Below are 24,825 nucleotides of genomic sequence, written 5' to 3'. Positions count from 1 at the left end.
AACACAGGCTAGTCACCAGCAGTCAGCTCATATGTCAAGCAAGCACTGTGACTAGCCAAACTCAGTCAACAGACCATCAACAGACCATGAACAGACACAGCAGGCAAATTGTGGGCTTATCAATTACCCAAAGTCAAAGCAAAGCTGTATCAAGTTACATAAACAGTCACAGCCAGTCAATCCTGCTTTTATGTAGGCTGGGAATTACTAACTGTTGAAAACAGTCACTTGACTGATTTTGACTGAAAGGACAACTTGGCACAGAATGTGTGTTTGCATAGAAGTGTTAAAATCCACATATTTGTAACCTAGGCTTGAAACGGTCCCAAGCAACTGTGGTTTAAAGGAGTTATTATTAGCCTCATAATATTTTAACTTATGATTTAAGAATTATAAATGTTGATACAGCGATTTTCGATGTAACAACTTTGATACACGTCTCCTTCTCACAGTAACTGACTCTGTCAGTTGATGACAGACGCGTGGCACTACTCTTTATATCAATATGCAATTCAAGGTCATCTCAGGAAATGACATTGCCTTTCAGTTATTAACAAATGTTCAAAGTGCTAGAAAAAAATTCTTATGCACTGTTGCACGTCAAGTAGGCTTTTTTTCCATAAATAGATCTCTCTCAAAGGACGCCATCTTTGTAATAAAATACAAATGGGTGTTCAATGCTATCTGGTGCGTGTGCACGCAGTGTGCAAAATGTTCTAAACACGCACGTGTTGCTCGAATTTTCTTCGAAATACGGCGCAGTCGATGCGCGTCACGAAAATTTGATGCCCAAAATGCTGATGCACGTGGTAATCTTTAGGAAGTGACGTCATTTGAGAGAGACCTATTGATCATGTGAACCTCATTTTGACTGAAACGTTGTTATTCAACAACAAATAGTCAATGTAATTTGATACGCAAAAATTGGAGATTATGGGAAACTGAACTAGAGTTTGAGAATGACTTGATAATATTAAAAGAATTGATCCCAGGATGTCTAATCTTTCGGCTCGGCACTTCTGAGAGGAAGAGGGGGATTACAGATGTTCCTGAAAATATCAAAGAATAAGGTTTTATTTCCTTAACTTCCACCTCGGGGACCTGGGTTTGGATCCCATGCGGGCTTACGTGAGGAGTGGGTTTTGCAGAAGCTGCATGATTCCATGGGTCTTCCCCAGAATGCTGTTCGAGGTTTTTGTCTATCCTCCAAAGCAAATGCAAATCTTTCTTCATCCTCTCTCCAGATTATCTTAAGACTTCTGGGCTGAAGTGCTCATGCCTTTTTGAGGAGAAATTTGGGATCATTACCAGATAATGATTCAAATTAAATAAATAAAAAATCATACAGATATTTAAAACACTCCTTAGTTTCCCTCTCTTATTGGCCATCAGAACTGCTCTGTCTGCAACATCATCTCATCGCCCATCCTCAGGAACTCTCTTGCGAACGTTGCGATCTCATCCTTGGTGACGACCCTCGGAGAGTTGGCCTGGGCTAGGGTGAAGCGTTCAGCTGGAGGGAACATGGCCGCGTGCCGGTGGTCGTCCTGGCGTACAATGCACAGCCGAGGGTACACGTTGAGGGACGGGATGAGATCTTGTGTAATCCGGTCGCCGTACTCTGCGATGCCAAAGAGATGTGACAGAAATGTGACAGATCTTTAAGTTGACAAACAAAATCCAAATGTTTTTTTGCCATTGCATGACATTTTGCTGTAGGAAGTTGAAAGTGGTTAAAAGTATGTACATGTATTGGGACTCGTTCTTCAACAAGTTCATTTTACAAGCCAGGCAGGCAGCTGGGAATTTAGAAGAAATGAGGCAACTCCCAAACCACACAAGACTTTGTACAGTATTTTTCAATTTGTAATGGCATTCAGAAGAAGTAAAAAACAAGGAAATTAGCCAATCCGAGGAAAAGTTGCATGCCTGATAAACACTATAAAATCTGGCTTGTGAGAAATGAATTCCCAAGCTAACAAGGCTGACTTGAACCCTCAACCTCGTGCTTACTAAGACAGGTGTATTAACAGTCAACTACCGTGGTTATTGAGGTCGGCTGCCGGATTTATTTTGGGACTGAAAAGGAAAATGATACACCAATGTCATCCAATTCCTGAAAGTCAACGCAAAAAAAAAGACAAAATTTCTGCAATCTCACGTGGAACTGGAGGTCATCAATCACAATTTTTTACAGTCAACATGTGGGTTACACAAATGTCTAAAAGAATGAAGTCTGAAGTGGATTACAGCAGTTCAAATTTTTGTCTTGGCAAGTTGGCAATGCAAACGTTTTTCCTCAATGTCAAAATTTATTAAAGGATAAGGGCAACTTGCCATTAAAGATTTCAACAACAGAAGGTAACAGGAAACAAGCTGCAATTCCGTGCAGTTTCACTGTTTTTAGAACTGAATTTCTTAAAATAGAAGAAATACTCCTCCCCAAAAAGGTTTGTTCCCCTACCATTCCTTTTGTCAGTCTTTGATTAACTAATTTCTTTGTGCCGATGTCAGTCTTTGATTATCTAAATTCTTCCGTCGAATAAAATTACAAGAAATATGCAGTCAATTTCCACAAATGAAAATGTCTTTCCCATGCTCCAGCATTTCCAGCCATCACTCGAACACAAGCAATTTTCAGAAGATGATTTCTCCGTTAATCATGATCCACTTCCTCCACCCATCCTTTCCCACATGCCCACTCCCCCAGACACAAAACACCTGGGCACACCTCAAAAACAGTAACAACATTAGGTAAAGTTATTTTCCTCTGAAATGACTGAAAAACATGCTATATATTTCACACAGGCCCATCCCTATCCACCCTGGCGCCTAGAGTTCGACAAATATTTTGTCCAGCATCCTAAGAACCAAAAACCGAGTACTTTTTGCCTGTACTATTTTTACGGAGCATCCTCCCCCTCCGCAGACCAACAAAACGTTAATTTGTCCCACATTTTGACAATTTTAATCGAAAACATGCAGAAATTTATTTATGAAAAATTCCATCCACACACACATCCATCTGATTCCCGTTACTAGCGTATACACAGACCTTACAGTAAGGTAATCTGATCAATATGTTGACATTTTAATCCAAAACGGTTAAGAATTGTGTAAGGAAGTTATTTTTCTTCCCCGAACTCTCTCATGCAAATAGTCCTCACTTTATATGATTCTTGCAGTACAATTGGTGAAGTTACTTCTTTTAAAAGTAACAGCTAACAGTGAGGACAGGTAGCTGGCCCCAAATAAATGGGGTGGGGTGGGGGAGGGGAGGGGAGCAGAAAGGGGGGCCCTAAAACTGAACAGTAAGCACAGTGTGCTTCGTCTTGGGGTATGGACTCAGTGCGGGAACAGTCAAAGGTGCTTTGTGACCTCTAGTGACATCTCTGTGGCAGGGACACATTGTGTCCACACACTGGATCGTGCAGTGCCCACTATCAATTTTACTTAGGATGTGCCCAATCCTGTATCTTCCTCACATGTGAGTGCCAGGCGTAGGGCAGCAAAACGTTCAAGCCCCTCCTGACACTCCCTTTAACCAAGTTAGGAGGTACTTGCGCACAAAGTCTATAGGCACGACTTAGCGCTGGATTAGTAAAATCAGGCCTGCCAAATTACAGCTTCTGGTGAAAGGGCATCTCAACCTCAACGAAGACACTAGTTGACCACACGCTTCCATCATAACGTTAGCCAATTCATGCCGCTCCTCGGCAGACAGAGATCGAACCTACCGGAGGCCGCCAGAAGCACAAGGAGGAGAAATCTAACACATTGACTTGGCAAACCTTGCAACGCCCCCCCCCCCCCGACCCCAGACCCCACCAATGGTGACCAACCCCCTCCCCTCCCCAAACCTCAGGTACAATGGCGAAGTCATGACCTTCGCAAAAAGATCAGCGCACTCCGCGCGAACGATGCCAGATGGCATAACGCAACTCACCTGGCTCGATTGGCAGGAAGGGGATATACATCACCACTCCCCAAAGACTGGAACACAGCGCTAAAATAGAAACCTGATATCCTGGACAGAAAGCTAGACTCTCTTCAGTTCCTTATGGTTTAAAGAGGAGCTGGTGCAGCAGCACTTTCCTCGTCTTGCAACTCTGTGAACCGGGTTCGAAACCCGCCCGCGCTGGCATGTGGTTAGGTTTTTTTAGTCCCTGCCCGAATCCATGGGTTACCCTTAGAATACCACTCTGAGGTTCCCTCCCATTCTTAGAGTACCTAAATCTTGACTGCTCTTCTATAAGGAGATGCTATTATTCATATGCTGTCAGCAAGTGAAGTAAGAAATCAATCAACAAATGATCCAACTTTACTACATGTATCAAATTCAATCACAAATGAGTTTCACAAAATAGGACCAAGAAAAAGCTCTTCAACAGCTTGCGTCTGAGAGCCACGCTTGATCATGCAGTGCACAACTAATTCTAATGCAATGCATAAAACCTTATCCCACAGAAATGTTGTACTGGGACGATGTAATGACTACGTCCTTCACTGACAAATTTATAATTATGAGAGATGCTCATGAATCCATGAACTTCCTTTTGACATATGCATGGGCAACAGTTTAAGCAGTTCAGCAGCCACCTTAATAGGGTATTTTAATATTAATACATGTAATAATAATGCAGTGCATGTATACCGCATTATAGGCCTACCTTAGGTGTCAAAGCGCTTCACAATTGTTACCCGTGTTCATCAGGCCTTGAGACCATTTTTTTTTCTGCAGCAGCCTGAGAGCAGTGCAATCTGGTCTCTACCTTCACAGGTACCTATTTATACTCCCGGGTGGAGTAAATTGTAGTAAAGTGTCTTGCCCGAGAACACAAGCACCGTGCTCCCCGTCAGGGTTCGAACCCCTGTACCACGGCACGCGAGTCAAACACTGCAACCATTGGACCACAGCGCTCCACAATTTGTTATTTCAAATCAGTAACAATGAATGCACAAATGGTCTACTCCTCCCTGACATTTTGGAACAGAAGTGAACACCTCAAAGGATGGCCGCAATTTGAAGGAACATTACCAAGTCATCACTCCATCCAAACCCAATAACTGCCACATCATTGGAAATTGAAGACACTTGCACACCTGTTATTATCTAAGCCTGCAATCAAGAATAATGGTTTCGAATCATTAATCTCAATCCAGGCGATGGGTTCTGCCTGAACACCACGCCTTCCTAACAGATGCTTCAAGACTTCCTGAGGGCGAGGAAACGAGCCAGTTTGTCTTAATTATGCCTTGTGATAAATGTGGTACGGAGAGCTTTGTGCGTTAGCTGTAAGTGAAACAGCCCGAGTATCTCATCCACAATGTGACCCGCTCCACAAAAAGGGTATTAAGTCGCGCTGCGTATTAAAATTAAAAATAAAATTGGATTTTCATTTTTTGTCATGAATGACATCTTGAATACCTAAAATTTCAGGGTTCCTTCACAGAAATGTTGATTTTGATTATTAAAGTGGGAAAAACCTACAATTTTGAGTGAATCATGCCCGAATCTACAACAAAGCCAGCTATTTCAAAGCCTGTTTTCCCAGTCAAGTAATTCAAACTCCAAGGAAGTAATTAACATGCAAGTATGTCATATCTCCAGAACAGGAGCTATGGAGCTCTATTATATACCAAATAAAAGCTTAGGTTGTGGGCTACCCAACCATGTATATACATGTAACTCAATTTTGTGGAGTGGGTCAACCTTACAAGTAATAGCAAGCAGAGTCAGGCAACAGTAAGCAGGTCCTGATGACCCCCTGACATGGGGTCAACCCTATCAGAACTCAACCCATCAAACCCCAACGGCATGTTTTGTTGGAATCTGTCAGGATAGGTACAGTACCCCTTAACTGACAGTCTTTCACATTGGGTTGGCACACCTCCAGAATCAAAGTCAGAAATATGCGTGTGCAGTTTCCCATATGGTGTTGGAATTTGCCAGGATGGGCATGGTTCCTAGTAAATCATGCTAGGGAGTTAGGGTTAAATTAAATTATTTCAAATGTTTGTCACATGTACAATGGACCTATCCATTAGGTTCACCCGATGCACACCTACACAACAACAGGTGTGCCTCTCCAATGACATGCTGCATGTTCCGGCTGTGGGCGTCATGTAAATGTTGGACACCTGTCGCTCATTAATCGGGGATGTGATTGGTCAAAACATCGCAGGGTGCGGCATGATGGATCGGTCCATTAGCCGCTACGTTGCACTATTAAGCACATGTGTGACAATCAGCCAATCAGACAACAGGAAGATAAAACTGTCGTGGCAAGGAGCAATCAATACAATTTCAGATGCTGCTCTACTACGCATTCATGAGATCAGGGCCTAATTTCATGGCGCTGCTAACCACAGAATCCTGCTCTTACCACCACCTTTTTGTGCTAACCACACTAGCAGAAAAAGTCTGTGCTAACCCTGTATAAAGCATGCGAAGGATCCTTAGTTACAGGATGTACGCATGCGCAGAAGCCACAATTCCTCGCTGACCTGTAAAATACGCTTACCGTAAGCACGGAATTTTCTGCTACAGTAAGCAGGGATTTTTGCTAACGGTAAGCGGAGCCATGAAATTGGGCTCAATCTCCACGTGATTGCAAAGGGGCAAGACCAAGACTCCGCCCACTCTACGGTATGTCTCATATGCAATGACAGTTTAACCCTAGATATCTGTCTATTTCAGTGTTTTTTATTCTACTTTTGGGCATCTGCAAGGAGAATACCCACAATGCTTTTTATTTCATTAGTATTTGTGATGATAATGTAATTAAAGAAAACATGGTGTTAAGTACGGGACAAAAAGGGGCCCCTCTCTTGGACTTACAAAGTACGACGTGACCATCTAGTTCCCCATGATCAGCCAGCATTGCAGTAGGCAAGCGTTCGGTTAGCAACCACATTGTGCATTGTAAACTAAACAGTAGGGCATATTTTCACATGAAATAACCACAAATTCTTTATCAAATGGCATAATGGTCACTACCTGTGCTGTGTACAGTTGCAGAACCAGCACTGGGTCTTAGCCCCTCACATTTTTCTCACAGTTTTTGGCATCCATCACAGCTTTGAAGGCTTGCCTTACTACCTTCATAATAATATAATAATAATTTGGGAGGCTAATCATCCTTACTCGCAGCTGGTATGCTGAATTGCGAAGGACGCGGCTACAACGTGGTCGGGCCGCTGGCACGTAAAGGCGCCTATGGCTGCCGGCCACATCGACCCATATATGACCATGGAGCACAGCCTGAGATCGAAAGTGTTTGATTTTTCCGGAGGGAGGAAAACCGGAGGGCCCGGAGAAAAACCCACGTGGCACAGGAGAGAACCAACGCACAACTCTACTCACATGCGATTCGCGGCCAGGATTCGAACCGTGGTCACCTTGGTGAGAGGCGAGCGCTTTACGCACAAGCCACCCTTAGCGTTGTGCGCTAAACAATCTTTGCCTACTACAATGGCGACACTGACGTGTTGCTACTCGAATGTAGGCCAGGTCATGAGAGAGCCCTATAAAAAAACACTCTGTAGCAGATTTAGCTAGGTGTTGAGAAACAAGTGTTTTTCGGCAAATCTAAGAAAAGGGAGTGTGATTTAGTGTACCTTTTTATTGATGGCTATGCACCTGACTTCTGCACAGAGCAGATTAGGTGCACTTGGGCGCTGAACCCTTATAAATCTTGCAGGGCTTCATTCATCAAATCAGTGAGGATGGGCGTAGAGGCGTAGGGTGGGCACAGGACTGGCCTTCAGCTTGGGTCAAAGGCCCCCTACAACACTTGTCTGATCTGCTCTTTGAAAAATTGCAACAGGGAATGTGTCACAGGCTCGATGCCTTGTGTTCATCCTAACTACAGCAATGACCCCAACTATAGTTGGGACAATCAGGTTGTTGTAGAGGTACTTTCCTCGCCTTCCACCGCTGTGACCCGGGTTCGAATCCCACCTGGGCCAACTTGTGGATTGGGTTTTCAGACCCTGCCGGATTCTGTGGGTTTTCCCAGAATTTCTTCTCAGGTTTTCCTCCTCCTAAAACTGTAATTCCTTCTCATTGTCTTCTCTCTACAGGTTTCTTCAGGCTTGCGAGCTACAGTGCCTAGTGCGCTTTTGAGGAATCCTTGGTTTCATTACCAGAAATAAATACAAATAATAATAATAATTACTACTAATGCACAAACTTTTTTTGGGGGGGGTGCAATTACAAAACCAGTCTCAACTGCATTTGCAAAACCTGTTTTAGTGATGCTCCAGAAATGTCATCTTCTGGCAAGCAAATAAAAATATGCAATTCATTGTCTGTGCAAACAAATCCACCACAAGCCACAACTTTGAGGATCAAAAACAGGCCACACTAAGAATGAACTTTATAGCCAAACAAAAAAACAGTGGCAATGACTGGGCAGTGTCTAGCACACCGCAATTCCACGCGTTTGTTCGATCATACATTTCCGCACGCGCACAACAGGAAGAGAAATTGGCAGCCGAACTGCCATGCTGTCGTTCAGATAACATTTGGATGGAATTCATGAGGGAGTCAAGACAGTGACCGTACGCCATCCGGGCTGTACTTTCTTTTCCTTTCTCATCTCAAACATGATGAAGGTTAAAAGTCACATCAACCTCGTTCCCATGGGTATGATATGCTGTGTTGGTTTCCACCTTGCCTTGCGCAATCTTAACCCCTGGAATTGTGTAATTTAAATCTCCCACTATTTGGAAGATTAAATTAGGGCTGCAGTCAATGTTTTTTTAACGCCTGACGCAGTGCTTTCAATTTTGAAGGTGTTTTTTGGTAGAATCAGTCCTTTAAAAGATGAAATTTCGACACCGCATTATACAGCAAGGGTTATATTAAATGTGCGTACCTCTGTCCCTTTTAACACAAGATACAGGTGTTTTTTTTTTAAATGTGGCTTCCAGACTCCATATCATACAGGCATCGCGCAGTCTTGAAAAACGTTTTGTACGTGACTTTACGTGCAGGAGATAACATGAGCGCATATATAGGGCGTGCAGCCTTCGAAATACGTGTGCAGTATGCTCTGAATAGTCAATCAGCATCGTTTTTGTATTCTACACAGCCAGAGGTTAGTGAAGGAACATGCAGACTCCCATGGAGTCGAAGCTGAAGTCACATCTGATGTTAACACAGATCTTATTTTATTAATCTTATTTTATTTTATTTCATTTTATTTTACATGTATTTTTATTTTATTTTAGTTTATTCTATTTATTTCATTTTTTTAATTTTTTTTTTAATTTTTTTTTTTTTTAATTTTTTTTATATTTTATTTATATATTTGTTTATTTATTTACTTATTTACTTACTTATTTATTTATTTATTTATTTATTTACTCTTATTGTAATTTTTAATTGTATTTTTAATTATATTTTGCATAACTGCTTAATTTTATAAATATTTTATTTAATGAATTTTATCCTAAATGTATTAATCACTGTTATCCAATTAGTTTGGAGAGCCCCTCGACAGAAACTTGTTTCTTTTGGGTAATTCTGCGGGAGCTTTTTGGGTGTTGTTTCTGTTATGTTTTCTGTTATGTTTACTACTCAGTGTTATTTGTACATGTAATTGTTTTGTCTATGATTCACTGTTTGTAATATCCCGGAAAATGAAATAAATAAATAAATAAAAAACACAGGTTATTATACATGAGCTTGCATCCTGAAAATTGATGGTGGAGTGAGACTAGTCTTAACATCAAGCTGCCTCATGTACAAGGGCAGAATAGACCACAAGTGAAAATCAGAGAATACATGGGAAAAGACAACTGTCAACATGGTCAAAGCCTTGAGAAAAGGCTAATGTGAATACACGGTTACATGTTGGGGCTGAATTGATGTCGAGTATTGGTCATTTATCAACCATTGTATGGTTGTGTTCCCCCCACCCACCTTTAACCCCCTCCCCCCCACCCCCTCAATCCCCAGAATAGACACATACATAAATGAAAAGTCTATGCACCTTGTTCTTATCAAATATACGCAAACAATTTACAAATATCGGGTATATATTTATACCTGTACATGCCAAATATCTAGGTATTATATTTCAAAATCCTGACAAAAACCATGCCCCGTGTCTTGAAAAATACTGCAACATCAGGAGCTGACGATAAGCCTGACAAGAGAGTGAATTTCCTTCTTAATATAAATCTCTCTCACCAATAGGAGGATGACGACCCATTTATAACACTCTCTACCCCCAACCCCCTCCTGAACCTGGGGGCAAACGACCTGTTCTCCCCCAACGGAAAAATACTCATACCTATGGTGTTTCTGTAACAGCTATCGAGCTTTAAAGGGGAGATCGTAACAACTGGATAACAAGGACAAAAAAGAATGTTTTCACAAAAATTACGCTGCTCTCATCAAAATGACACGACACAGCCCAAGTAACAGTCTTAATAACTTAATTTTCAGTGAGAGGACTGAGCACTGTAAGTTGGGAGAAACTTAAGAAGACTTGTACCAAGTTCTTTGCAAGGTATCAATCACCTTTTCACCAAAGCTTACTAGGGCTGTTCATTTTCGAATAATTTAGTATTTGAGTACTTAAAACTGCGTTCAACCGAACATTCGGATATTCAAAACTGCCACCTGCAACTACATGTACATGCAGAACTGGTCAAAAGTTGCACGCAATCAATATGGGATGCTGGACTGTTTTGCTGTAGGTATTTTGTAACTATTAAGGGCTTTAACCTTTACTAAAAGTATGGCAACAATGAACTGCCGTCAACAAAACACTTTACCGTCAACAAAAAAGTGGCATCTGACAATAAAGCGCATAACTTTACAATCAGGGTGACCGTAAGATCATGGCCAAATTCTGCTAAATGCACTTCAAAAATCTGTCAGATTTATCAAAAATCTGCCAAATTCCCCCAAATTACTCGAAATACACTATAACCACTTAAAATTACATGCAGATGTTGCAGTGTTGCCTTACTCACGGTTCAAATTACATTATGAATAATCTATAGTCACATAAAAATGTTATGAAATTGCGTAAATTTTAGGCGAAACGCGGTTGCGTCACGAACGAAGTTCGGTTCCCAGTGAACCAGCACCTAGACCAGCCAACCTGTCCCATTATGCAATGGTTTGTTTGAAAAGATGAAAGCTTTTTCACACAAATGTACAATATTTTTTTCAATTTTTTCAAATTTGTTATGTTTTTCTGTCAAATAACCAATTTTGCATAATTTTGCCAGAAATCTGCCAAAAAATTCCATTCTGTCAAATTTGCTGTCAAACTCGTTTTTAAACCAAAAATCCATCAAAGTTAGCCGAAAATCGGCTAAAACGGTCACCCTGTTTACAATAAAATAACATCAGTACCTGTTCTGTCAAAAGCAGACGTTTCTGGGCAGAGATTGAAATTGAGATAGGGCCAAAAAACGCTGTGGGGGTGATTTTTATCGATTTCTAATTTTTGCATATTTGAAATCCTGAACACGTCTAAAATATACTATAAAAGTTTGAAACCCTAATTTGAACTCTAAATATGGTATTTTTGATGATTTGTTGAGGTATATCAGTTAAAGAAATTACTGTTTTGTGACATTCGTGGCCATTTTCTCCATTTCTACTCTTCGACACAATGAACTTCAAAATAGCATAACTTTGCCCAGGAATTGCAGGTTTCAAAAATTAAACCACCTATTTAAAAGGAAAATGTACATATTTAAACAGAATGCAAAAATCTCATTTTGGACCTTATGCCCAGAAAAGTCTGATTTTGACAGAACAGGTCACAGTTGTATGTACAGGCATAGCTTTTTTCCTTAAAGGTGCTCTTTAAACAGGTAAAACAAGAAGGGCACTCATACTGTGTTTCTGCAATGACTATGGCAAGATCAGGTGCAGTGTTTTGTTGTTTGTTCTTATTGGCACTGAGAGATCCAATGTTTCGCCCCGTTGCCAAAGGATAACTTGTGGTCTTTGTCAAACATTCGGCGCGGCCACTTGTAAATCAAGACATCCTTCCGCTATATTGTATCTTTTGACAGCTGAGGTAACAAAACATGTCAGTCAGGACAGACTATAAGATCTACTGAGTGCAAGTACATGTACATCTAGATACTTTTTTGGTGATATTAAGTCATTGGTGATATCAAGTAATTCATTTTTACAAGAAGCTGTACAATCTCTTAATTGCTACAAGTTTTCTTTATTGCTTTGGAAGAGTTTCCAACTCAAAGCAACTTAACATTTAACAAGTTAGATCGGAAATATCTCGGAAGATGCGGGTCAACGAATTTGTGTTCATGCATGATGCGGGAGTATTGTTTGGAGTAAAAAAAAAATCAGGTTTTGACCCCAGTGACCCCATGATGACCTTTGACCCAGTTTGGTCATGTGACATGTCGGGGCTGGGCTACTGATAGTGATACTTTTGACAAAGTTTCGGTCAAGAAATGTTGCAGGAATAGACAATGTCAACATTTGTTACTAACTTAAACTAAGAACTAACTAACAAAATAACTGACTAAACTGAGAGACATGATGATTTGTTGAGCTGCTATTCCGCAGCTAAAAATGTTGATTTCAGCCTCTTGAGGGGGATTCAGCTTCACTAATAAATCAAAGAACAAAGCTACAATATACAGAATTTGACTTGACACCGGAATGGTCACGTCCAAGGACAGCAAACTCTTGAGAAAGTATTGTCGTGTTCCCTAACGTGGCGCACTTCGAAGCTTACCCAACTTTCCTCGTGTAGTGTTGCCAAACCTCATTTTTGACAAACCTCAAATTCATGCAGTAAAATACTGGATTACTGGTCCATTTACGTCATTAATGCTTGCTATTTAACCTCTGTGAACAATTTCGGTTTCGTAACATTTAATCCGAAATTAAAAAAAAATTGGGCACAAACTGACGGAGTGTTCCCTTACGTGGCGCACTTGAATAAATCTCGGAAAATTAAGAATTTCTGTAAACTTGATAAATTCTGATAAATCATTATTATCTCTACTTACAATTACATACCCAGCCAGATGTTTGTCAGAAAATTATTTTCTTATTTTTCGGGGCATTTTCAAAGGGTTCACTCTGCACTTCAAAATAAAATCGGAAAATCACCCCAAAATAATTTTTTCTTCTACTTTGTAACGAGTACAACGGGTACCGGGTAAATAAACTCGCGATTTATGAACGGGAGTGTTTAGAACTTGATGAAATTTCACTTTCTGTGAAATTTCAGTTATAACTTTTGCTCTAGCTAGGCGCTACAGGCGAAAAATCAAAGTGCGCCACGTTGGGGGCCGTGCCACGTTAGGGTACATCAACAATATACCCCTGAACTTGTAATTGTTTGCCAATGCAAAATTGCAGTGTCATACATGTATCGCTCCCTTCCCTAGTTTTGAGGATATGGGGGAAAAAGAAGGGTCTGTCTGGGACACATTCGCAGACTCATCACTCCACTGTGTCCAAATTGAGGAAATTGGGAGCATAAACACTCTAAGAAGGCTTATCCGACCACAAAACATGGTCGAAAACACGCCACTGGATTTGAGAATTACAAAAGAAGGGAGGGGGGGGGGGTTGGTTGATAGAAAGTTTTTTATTTCAGTTCGTTTCCACGTCTGCCCGTGGGGTGATGGAGGAAATCCAGGAGAAATTTGCGAGACATGTGTCGGACGTTGTCAGCGTGCCTGGACTGAGTTGGAAGTGAACTATGGGCTTCCTGTGGGGACTTCAAGGCTGCCATTTGTCATAAGGCTGGCAATGCTGCCAGGGGAGAAGGGCATTCTGAAACTGACCATGATAGGCCCAAAAAAAATTATGGTCTTTTACAAAGACACTTTCGAACCGGCTTTTAAGAAATCTTTAGAATACTGAGGTACCATCTTTGGGTGGGAGATCATAGAAGTTCAGAAAATAGGAACTTGCTTAATGTCCGCATTTTTCTTTCACAGATTTAGGCCAGTTTCAGGCAAGTTGTCACGGCATTTTTTTGAAGTTTTCTTAAAAGGCAGTTTCAGGAAACATTCCAAAAAGTATTAGCTCGTCAGGACAAATCTGCATACCTCAAACAGGAGACAAAAGCAAACAAACAAACAAACAACCACAAGATGTCTTCCACATATTGTGGTTGTTTGTTTGTTTTTGTTTCTCTTTTTTACCCACTGGTAACAATCAACGTGATAAACTTAATAAACAGAAAACTAGGAGAACTTGGAAAACGCAGACTCATTTGCATGTAAAGTGGCTTCAATTACTTGCACAGGTACCGTACATCCTTGCGTCAGAAATTGACAGCTTTTGCATCATCTGACTGAATGAATTGAAGGCTGAAAATTCAGCAATTACTCATTTTCCCAGGGCAGCTGTCAAGGTCAGGCGAACTGAGCTGCCTAGAGTGCCAAGGTACAGAAACATGACAGGCCCAACTTCAATCTAAATGCCACAGCATACAAACTATTAATCTAAATTTGAAAAACCTTTGGAATGTTGAAAACTTGTAGCTGTTGCGGAAATTGACTAAATTGTGTAGTCGTAACGATTCCATCGTTTGAACATGCTTTCTCAATTTTAGCAAAGTAATCCACTTCTTATTTGGGCCACAGGCATCAGAAACATCCTTTGAATTGCCTCACACAAAGATCATTACCCCTGATTGCTACGCCAAGATTTTTTTGGAATGCTTCGGGGAATACAAACGGTGAAAGTGCTCTTGCAAGTTCTTAGACTGATTCCATCTCGCAAAATCCTGCTGAACACAAACAGAAGCCAGCAAACTTTGATCCAAAAGAATCAGCACAAATCATCATGATGAATCAAAAAAATGGAAACAGCGATGGTTCCAGTTACACTACATCTTGATCAAATCTCATCCCGTGACGGAAGTTTGACATTTCAATTTCCTGCGATACATAATCCGCCGTGTTCCCTTATCTCGTACAAAACCCACCTGCGACTCCCTTGACCCGCTTGCCATGCGGAGATAACGCCTCTAGGCGAATCGCACCTTTGGTGTAAATTAAACCATATCACTTCCCGATGTGAAGAACAAAAAAAAAACTCACTGAACTTCTTGACATTCTAATTTCCTACATCAATTTGCTGACAAGGACCCGAGGGGGGGGGGGGGAAGGAGGAGGATGGTGCAACTTTGCACGGAGTGAACACAGACTCGAGGAAGGCTTAGTTGGGGGTAATGAGGATGATTGCAGGTGCCCCTGTGGGTAATGAAGTGGGTTTTTCGACCCCGTGCAAGGCTATCCAATAGATTATCCAATTTTGTTCCCCATTAGAGGATTTGAATTCAACAATTAGAGAATCTAGTGGGTACTATATTTCTCTGAAATATATGGCAATGCTACCCTGGCTACTTACATTTTGTAATTACACAGGGGTTTGAAATAACAAATAGGAGTCTTGGGAATTATAACTTGGTACACCTTTATACCAACAACGTGTTACCTAAAAGCAAAGGGGAAACAAAACTTGTACATTTACAACGACAAAGGGCTGTATTTCTGGGCAAATGGTTTTGGGGTATACCAGATGAAAATCAGAGTTGTAATGGAATCAATCACAGGTCAATCACAAGTCAAATCACGAGTCAATTCACATGTCAATCGCAAGTCAATCACAAGTCAATTCACAAGTCAATCACAAGTCAAATCACCAGTCAATCACAAGTCAAATCACAAGTCAATCACAAGTCAATCACAAGTCAATCACAATTAAGTCACAAGTCAATCACACGTCAATCACAAGTCAATCACAAGTCGATTCACAAGTCAATCACAAGTCAATCACAATTCAGTCACAAGTCAATTCACAAGTCATCAAGAACAAGAGAAGAACAATGACCAACGAATGCCTTTTCCACAGTTCATTTGAATAGCTTGTGAGTTGACTAGGGACTAGAAGACTTGTGATTGACTTGTGATTGACTTGTGATTGACTTGTGAGGACTTGTGACTGACTCGATTAGCCTAACTCTAAATCCAATACAATTTTGGATGTTGCTATAAATTTCAATCTTCCATTACTGAAATGAAAATCACTAAAAAAAAAAATCCAAGACCTAGGGATTTATATGGCTTGTCACAGAAATCAAAATGCGAAACCACCAGGATTGCTAAAATGTAAATTTTTGTGTCCTCTTTTTATGTCCCACCCTGTATTTCTACTGTTGGTAGCCAGAAAATGGCGTCTTCACAGCGCTCCTATCTGCTCAAGAATATGGCCTATTGAACTGACATAAGCTTCAAATCAGAACTTGAAACTTCCAGTCTAGGAAAATGTTTACACTGAACAAACTACGTGTAGTCAATGGCTCATTCATGTAGGCTGAGCAAAAATGCCGAAACCTTGTCAAGCAGAGCAGCGCAGCTCACCACATGATCCATTCGGTTGTTAGCACGAATATCGGATTACCGGCTGCCACTTCCATGAACATTCCTCGCTGGGGGTTACGGTCTGCACACCCTGATAAGAACTGATTATTAGAACTAGCGCCCAAAAAACCTGCGAAATGGAACCCTCCCCCAACGCCCAGGACCCTCCTTTTCTTCGCGACCATGGCGTGCCTTCCCACACCAAGGGTCAGGCTCCTAGTCTGCGACGCTAATCGCATTTGTTTTATCAGGACGCTCCACCCTTGTCTCTGTGGACCTCTTGAATCGGGGACGCAAAACCATGACCACTGCGACAGGCCTTCAATAATCCAGATGCACGTAAGCTAAACGTCGTTGGACGTTATCACCGGGAATTAGGATTAATTTTTTCTGATGCATCCTGCTTATCTGTTACCCTGCAGAGCCGTACCCTGACAAAGTGGAAGTGAAGTGTTAAATTGAAGCGCTAATTTTCGCATGACCGAGAAATTAACAGCAGGTTTAAATCACGAAAACAAGCCCGGAAGGACTGCAGCACCGAATGTCACAAATTATTTTGGCTAACGAAGACGAGGACGTTCTTTCTCATTCTGGATAATTAAGGGCATCTTTCTTTTTAATTTTTAATGGCCGCACGTTGCAAGGGGTTGTATAAACTGGATTAGCTTGTCGTTGCAAAATTGCTAACATTGCTAACCACGAAATAACGGATGTCCTTGGATGGTTCCTGCCTGGAAATACATTGATTGATCATTTTTCCACATCACTTAATTTTTGTTTTCCTCTCGGAAGCCATCAACATTTTCTAGGTCAGTATTGGGCTCAATCCCCTGGAAGTGAAATCAGAGTACGGTATGTACGATTTAGCTCATAATACGGTATCAGTTACTTGCACAACCTGCAGATGCACAGTTTATGTTTTTTAATTCATTGAATGTGCCAAATGGGCTGAATAAGCTAGGTAATGTGCACTAATATTTTACAAATTTCAATAACTTGTTTCATACGAACTGAGTTGAATTATCAGCATGGCTGTTCAAAGTGCTCTTTACGAGCCACAAAACATCTCACCAGCCAATTTGCCAATTCAATTTCAAATCTGGTTGGAGCCCCACAACTGGCAAATCAGAACCAGTTCATCTAAACAGTTGGATGTGGTTACACATTTGTATGCAAGTCACCAATCAACTGGTCGTAGCTTCAAGTAGTTTCATGATTTTATCATGATTAAATCATGATAAAATCACGAAACTGTATTGCAATCATTATAAAATCATGATAAAATCACGAAACTATATTGCAATCATGATAAAATCATGCAACTTCATGAAACTATGTTGTTATATTTATTTATTTCTTATTTTAACTGGGTAGGCCATTCAGTGGAATCCACCAGTCTCCCATGCATGGGGCCCAGTAAAGAGAAGACAATGTGAAGAAACGACAGTTTTTAGAGGTACATGTAGGAGGAAAACCCCAGAAAAATAGTCATGGACTGTAGGGTACTGACAATCCAATCCACATATTGGCCCAGGCAGGAATCGAACCCAGGTCACAGCAGTGGAAAGTACCACAATGCCAATGTGACTCCCACAACCAGTCAAAGATTTCAGAACAGGTGTTATCCTTAATTATGTCATACACTGTATCTTCCACACATTTTTAGAACAGACCTGTCAATATCCAACAGATGTACATGTGTATAGTGCTTCATGTTGTGTGGTTAAAAAAGTGGCTTTTAATTGAAACACACAATTCCAAACACCACTACGCTATGTGCCCAAAAAATAACAGAATTCGCGATAATTCAGTTAAACTTTTTCATCCAACATTGACGTGTACAGTGTCAAGAGTGAATCACAATATGATGGACATACACTGTTTTCGCTCCGATAAAATTGTGTTGACTAAAACAAGGTCATATCTGTCTCGGTGCAGATCTCCAGACAACTTTTATGACCTGAGTCACTGACAGGGCATCTAGTCCTGTATCATCTTGAAGCTAACAGGGGACAGATTTGATGGGGCAGATTAGTGAGACACCCCAGGTGCCATGTATGACAACTTGGGCGCCGGTCAGTTGGGAATTGGGAGGGGGGGAGGGTGGGGGAACTGGGGGACACTGCTATATAATGAAACAAAGGGTGCCTGCAAGTTGTAACGGTAATTAGTTGTGTAAGACACGCCAATATGATTTAGTGTAAGCAGGCAAACGACTGCCACGCAAGCTGAAAGGACAAGCTGAAAGGACATCAACTGGGGACTGGCATACAAAACGGAATCGAAAGGACAGTGAATAAAAGAGTCATACATGTCTCTGTTTCCCATCCACCCCACCCCGTAATAAAAATATTTAAAACATGAATGTCTGATCTGGTACACGGCACCCTGTGGAGACATGTGCACAATAGGGAACAAAAGATTGTATACGTCTCCACAAAGCAATTTCTATAGGTGGATACGTCCCCACAAGGTCATCATGAAATTTGGATTTTACTCAAAAACTAGGAATTTCCATGGTGAGTTGATTTGTCGCAAATTGAAGTATTTTATGTAAGGGATATTGAGACCGAATTTCAGCCCAGGAATTTAATTCTGGTTATTATAGGAGCATTTTGAAAGTACACTTTCAAACTCAAAAACTTTAGTACAAGAGAACGAAGAAATTAATCCACAAGGATACAAATTCCAGAATATGTGTGCACATAGGAAGTCTAGAGATTTATACCTTATTCTTTGTCTTTTGAGAAAGTGTGAAATGTTTGCCATTGGATAATGATTTTGTGAAGTCCCACTTGTTTTTTTTTTGTTTAGTTTCTTCTACTTGTGTAGAATATTAAACATCACACGGCGGTTTGAGACCAGGAATAAATATCAGGGATGTGATTGGTCTGTAACAAAAAAAACTGAAAATTTTATGCATGAAGTGCAAACCCCGGCGAGCGCGAAGCGCAAAGCCATTACGGCGTGGGGTCCGGGGCCCGCTTAAGGGCCCCGGAAAATTGTTGATTTTAGATGCTCTATGGTGCAATCTGAGGCAATTACTGGGCACTTTCCTCTGAAATTCTGAAGCAGAATTTGTTTTAATTTTATGAAGAATTTTCCCTTATTTGTTAAAATGTACTCTTGTTCTAATAAAGTTTTTTCTGTACTCAAAGTTGAGAACCATGCTGTTCTCCCCAGGATTTTTTCAAACCTGTGGGGGAATTTTTGTTGTGATACAACAACCCGCGAAGCCACGGCGTGGGTTCGGGGCCCGCTTAAGGGCCCCGAAAATTTTTGAACTTTAGAAGCTTTCTGGTGCATTTTAGAGCATTTCAGAGGAGATCTTGTTATTTTTTTGTAAAAAAAAATCAAAATTGTAAACTTAAATCACTTCTGCTTCCGATAACATGCCTTTCAAAATAGCGTCGGTAGTATTGTTGGAAAAAATTATTTCACCATTTCTATATTTGTAGTTAAGCAAGGAATCGTTTATATTTCATGTATTTTGTGCCTGGATTATTCTCATTTGCGCCACAAAAATTATCAAGACTAGCCATCAAAAGTGATTAAAACTTGCCTCACCTACTTAAAAATATATTTAAGGTGGGTCATTCCACAATTATGCTTAACGTACATCATGGCCGCTAGCGCCGCAAACATTCAGTCTGGCCGCCGTACATCGCGCCGTACACACGGCCGGCCCGGCGCGGTATCAGTGTGCATTGCTGCACTGTGTACGGCCCATCCCGTGTGGCCGAAAATTCTGCCGGACTGCAGAAACACGCTACGATGTTTCTCCACAGGTTCGAATTTTGCAATCTCGTCATTTCAATGGAAAATACATACACAGAAAATGAAGATCACGTTCTGTGAATTAATTTTCAGAAATCCTCTTTTTCCATCGATGGTTGTTTTACTATTTTTACGATCCAACTTCGGCCGATTGATTCCGCACGGAAAACGAACCTGTGGGCGTTTTCGAATCCCTGTTCTTGACAACACGCGTGTAACACGAGAACGTATTCTCGAGCTGGTTGTTACGAACGCGCGGGTGCGTGTTGCATCGATATAAAGCAATGCAAAATGGCCGACAATCATCTGAATTTGTTCTTAGGCCTATTCCAAATGAACGAGGACGACTGTTGCAAAACCGGACATGCGGGGATGAAATTGCAGACCTGCACTATAATGGTATTCTTATTCCAATCATTAGGGTATTAGCAAAAAAAAACCCACACAAAACAATTTACGAATCTGCACAGTCCGCCATTTTGTTCAAGCTGCACCTCGCCAAACCCTCCATCAACCGGGGAGTGAAAAAATCGATCCGCGAACGCCCTCTCGGGTCTGTTCGTCACATTCGAGACCGCTGTTCTCGTGTCGGGTTAACCCGAGTGTTGTCAAGAACAGGGATTCGAAAACGCTCTGTGAGTACTTGCAGTAGTCACTGGTTCCGATCCTTCATCATAGCATTGATTCTGTTAGCACGCGAAGGGTACCAGTGTACCATGCTGCACTCGTCTGCACACCTGACCAGCGCAACACGTGCATCTCAAGTACCGACACAGGAACTAGACCTACATAACCACAACCTCGGCCCCGAGCGAAAAATCACGTAATCGCACTAATGGCAACCGCATGGTCTTCAACTTCGTTCTCACATTGGGTGTTCAATATGTGCGTGCGGCATACATATCGATCAACGAAGTAATGTCCGTAAGTAAATTTCGGATATTTCGGCAAGCAAAACTCATTATGAATAATTAATTAGCACATTCTACCCCCCTATTTTCTCAACGGATTCACACGATTAACGTTGGTGAACTTTTGAACCCCCAAAAACCGGATTTCCGGATAAAACCGGAGAAATCACATCCCTGAAATATGGAAGACAATCTTTGGAAACTTATTTTGTTTTTAACAATCTAAAGTGTCATGTGATATTTTGAGAACTTTTGAATGCATCGGTTCCGTGTTCTATGATCGAATGTACATTTCCGCGTGATATTTTTTTTATCAATTAATCTGCAGAAAATATTGATCGGGTTATAAAAGTCACATTGTGAGATAACAATGTTAGACAACTATTAATAGATGCATGTACCATGTTTGCTTCCTGTGATGTCAATCATCTGTGTTCATCACACAAAAAAGCTGGATTATCTGTGCAATATAGCAAGCTTAGAGAAGGATTATTCTCTAAGTGTTATCTGTGTTTGTGGAAAATTTACTATGGGTAGATAAGTGCGATACCCTGTTATGAAAACATGAGTTGACATTTTTTCTAGATTTGTTGTGGTATAAATGTGCCAAAGTTCATGACTGTTGGTAAACTCCATGCATATAAGTAACCCTCACTCAGTTTCCAAGAGAGAGATACATGTACAAGGGACTGGAATACATTGAATGTTCTGCACAGTCAGAATAAAATTAATTGGGCATACATAGTTAATGCCATATGCACGTAAGCCAGCACACATGTGCATGCAATGTGTCTCTCCCACAGAGCTGTAACGAGTGGTCACAAAGCGTCATCTGCTGTTAAAGATATAGTCCATCATTTGTAATTTGTGCATTTTGTTCGTTTGAAGCAACAAAAGTGTTCAAAATCTAATGAAGGATACTGAACAACTAACCTGATGAAGTTTCAGTTCAGCTTCAGCTGTATATTCCGAGAAAAACAGCATTCTAGGATCTCAATTTCAAATCAAAAGTTGCTGAATCATGTTTTGAATTGTTTTGAATTGCAGCTATACGCGATGTCGCGTACTGACTTGACGAATTATAGCAACCGCGCGCGCCTGTGCGTCTTGCCAATGCGTGCTGCGCCGAATAACAAAACGAACTACTAATTTAAATTTTCCTACGGCGTCTTAAGACGCACCGTTTGAAAGGCCTTCTTTAGTTGATTACTTCAAAATGATAGCTTGCCAGAAAGATTAATTTCACAGGGAGTTTAGTCCACTTACTATCTTTCAACCAAGTATGTTTTTCAACAATAATACGCCAGTTTCTTTTTCGGATGGCTGCAAATGATGGACTATAGCTTTAATGCAAGGAATCAGTACAAAGAAGCACATCTAATCCTAGAACAAATGTATTCTAGAGGGAAAGTTTTTAGCGGTAGAGAAATTATTTAACCCAGACTTTCATTTCTGCAAACATTTTTTTGTCACTTTTGAAACCAATGTGGCCCAGAAAGGACTTAAAACGGGATACCGAAATTTGCTGTTTATTGAAAAAGACATCATTCTGACACAGAAAAACGTAGCTGTAACTCAGACTCGTCGTTGCTAACAAGCTTTTTCTCAGTGACTTAAAGACTTTAAGCAATTAGCACCTGTATTTCATTGTACTAAATTGTATTCATTCCCCCAATGAATCCTTGAAACCATACGATTCTGCAACCGTTTGGGCAGTATGGGAGAAACAGGCAGGGTGTTTTGGGTTAGTTCAGGGACTAATCGGATAGTGGAAAGAAGGAACTTACCGAGTATTTTCTGTCGGTAGCCGACGGGTACGAAGCGTGACGCCCACTTTGGGAACTCATCCGTGTTCAGCGACACAAACACCATCTGGTTGTAGAACTCATATGCAGCCGATGTGAATGCCTGAACAAACAAAGTCAAGACTTGAATGCGTCAGATATCTCAGCAAAGATAGTGAACTATTCCGACAAAGCAAAGAGTCCTGTTGGATACCTGAATGGGTAGAACACTGGAACAGCAAGTCAGATGTCTTAGGTGCAACTCCCATTTTTAACAAATTATTCTCCTGAATATCTGTGGCTTCCAGCTGATAGATGCTGAACTTTAAAGGAAAACTTTAGGCTGGATAGCTACATGGGTAGCACACTGGAGCAGAAGTTCAGGGGTCTTTGGTTCAAGTCCTTGATTCACCCCATTTTCCTTATGCCTGAATTATTTCAACAGCAGTGGATTGTTTATGGAATTGAGTCGGGATGATCTGCTTCAGCTAAAAAAATAGGCAGGATGCCCTAATGGGGAGACCACTGGAGCGAAGGTCCATGGGTCGGGGGTTCAAATCCCCGATTCAGCAAATTTTGAATTCTAACTGAATTATTTCAACGGCAGTTTTGGTGGTTTATGTATCCGGTTGGAATAATCTGCATCAGCTAATGTTAAATCACCAGGCCAAATATTTCCAATAGGTACAACGCTGGACCTGCATTCCAAGGGTCTTTGGTTCAAGTCCCCATTGAGCACTTGTTTTTCCATTGATGACACAAAGTTAAAGGGAAGATACAACATTTGCATACATCAAAAAACAAAATGATCAAATTATCATGAAATACCTTACTGGATTGTTTGGGAATGACAGTCTAAAGCATCCTGTAAAATCGTGGCTCCTGGTGTGCTGACATTTTCAAGAAAAATTGTATTTTTCCAACGCTGGTCGGCCGACCAGCGTTGGAGAAAACTGGCTTATTTTCCAAAACTGATCCTAAGCTTTCATATTTAGTTATTCCGCATTTTCTTAGCAATTGATTACACACCTGTGAAGAGGTACAAGCCTGCTAGACTGATTCTCTGACCTTACAATTCCCCCCAGTCTCCAAATTACCCCGTTTCATCTTAAGTGGGGTCAGGGAACCAGACTACAAGAACATGATTGGTTCTCATGGTTTTTCCAGCATCTATGAGCTCAAAATGTGAAACAAGTCAGTTAAACAATATTTGCTATAACATTCTAATCCTCCAAATCCATTTATTTCTGAAACTTGCAGCAAAAGCAAATGTTGTACATTCCCTTTAAGAAAAAAGAAGCTAACTAGGTATGGTAAGTCCCTCTTCTTACCTCAATGAACTGCGCTCCTTCCATTAGATGACCCTTGTTAGCCAAGGCTATCAGTACCGGCAGGTTGTGCTCAAAGATGGAGTTCTCGTGGTGCTCACCAAACTTTGTTCTATTAAAAGAAACAGAGAAATATTGGTCTCCATTATGCATGACCTTCAACCCCACAACTTCAAACTTGAAAGCCAAGTGCGGGAACCCATTCCTTACAAGGTGTATAGAGTACTGGGCCCAATTTCACGGCGCTGCTTAACAGTCAGCAGAAAAGTTGTGTTTAGCATAGCAGAAAAATTGCTAACCTTAAGCACTATTTCACAGCGTGTGTATGCTAACGGTCACGCGTGCATGGAGATTTCTATTGTTACGTCACTGAGTTAAGCAAATTTTTCCTCTGAAGTAAGCGTGCCTTTTGCTGTGCTTATGCTTACGGTCTTCATGAAATAGACGGAGGCTCTGTTAGCAGAAAAACGTGTGCTTAGCAGCGCCGTGAAATTGGGCCCTGAAGTGTGACATCATTTTGAACCGGGAAGTGTAGTGCAAACGAATAGAGTATGCGCGCATGTTGGTTCACGGGCTGAATCAGCACTAATGTCTTTTACACACAAAAATTGTGCGTGTGATGTATTC

The 24,825-nt window shown here is 41.0% G+C and overlaps 1 protein-coding gene across 1 annotated transcript in view; it reads right to left on the bottom strand.

Moving 5' to 3' along the window:
* Nucleotides 1-764: 764 nt before the first annotated feature.
* Nucleotides 765-24,825, bottom strand: part of LOC119737800 — a 50,111-nt gene continuing 26,050 nt past the window's right edge. Inside the window, exons 17-19 of the mRNA XM_038212414.1 lie at nt 24,202-24,310; nt 22,874-22,994; nt 765-1,621 (exon numbers count right to left, since the gene is read on the bottom strand). Of these exons, the coding sequence (XP_038068342.1) occupies nt 1,389-1,621; nt 22,874-22,994; nt 24,202-24,310 (463 nt within the window). The 3' untranslated portion in view covers nt 765-1,388. The remainder of the gene's footprint in view (nt 1,622-22,873; nt 22,995-24,201; nt 24,311-24,825) is intronic.

Source organism: Patiria miniata, unplaced genomic scaffold (assembly GCF_015706575.1).
Source record: "Patiria miniata isolate m_02_andy unplaced genomic scaffold, ASM1570657v1 HiC_scaffold_3, whole genome shotgun sequence".
Taxonomy (NCBI): domain Eukaryota; kingdom Metazoa; phylum Echinodermata; class Asteroidea; order Valvatida; family Asterinidae; genus Patiria; species Patiria miniata.
The sequence above is the reverse complement of the archived record's forward strand: the minus strand, read 5'-3'. Positions and strand labels throughout refer to the sequence as shown.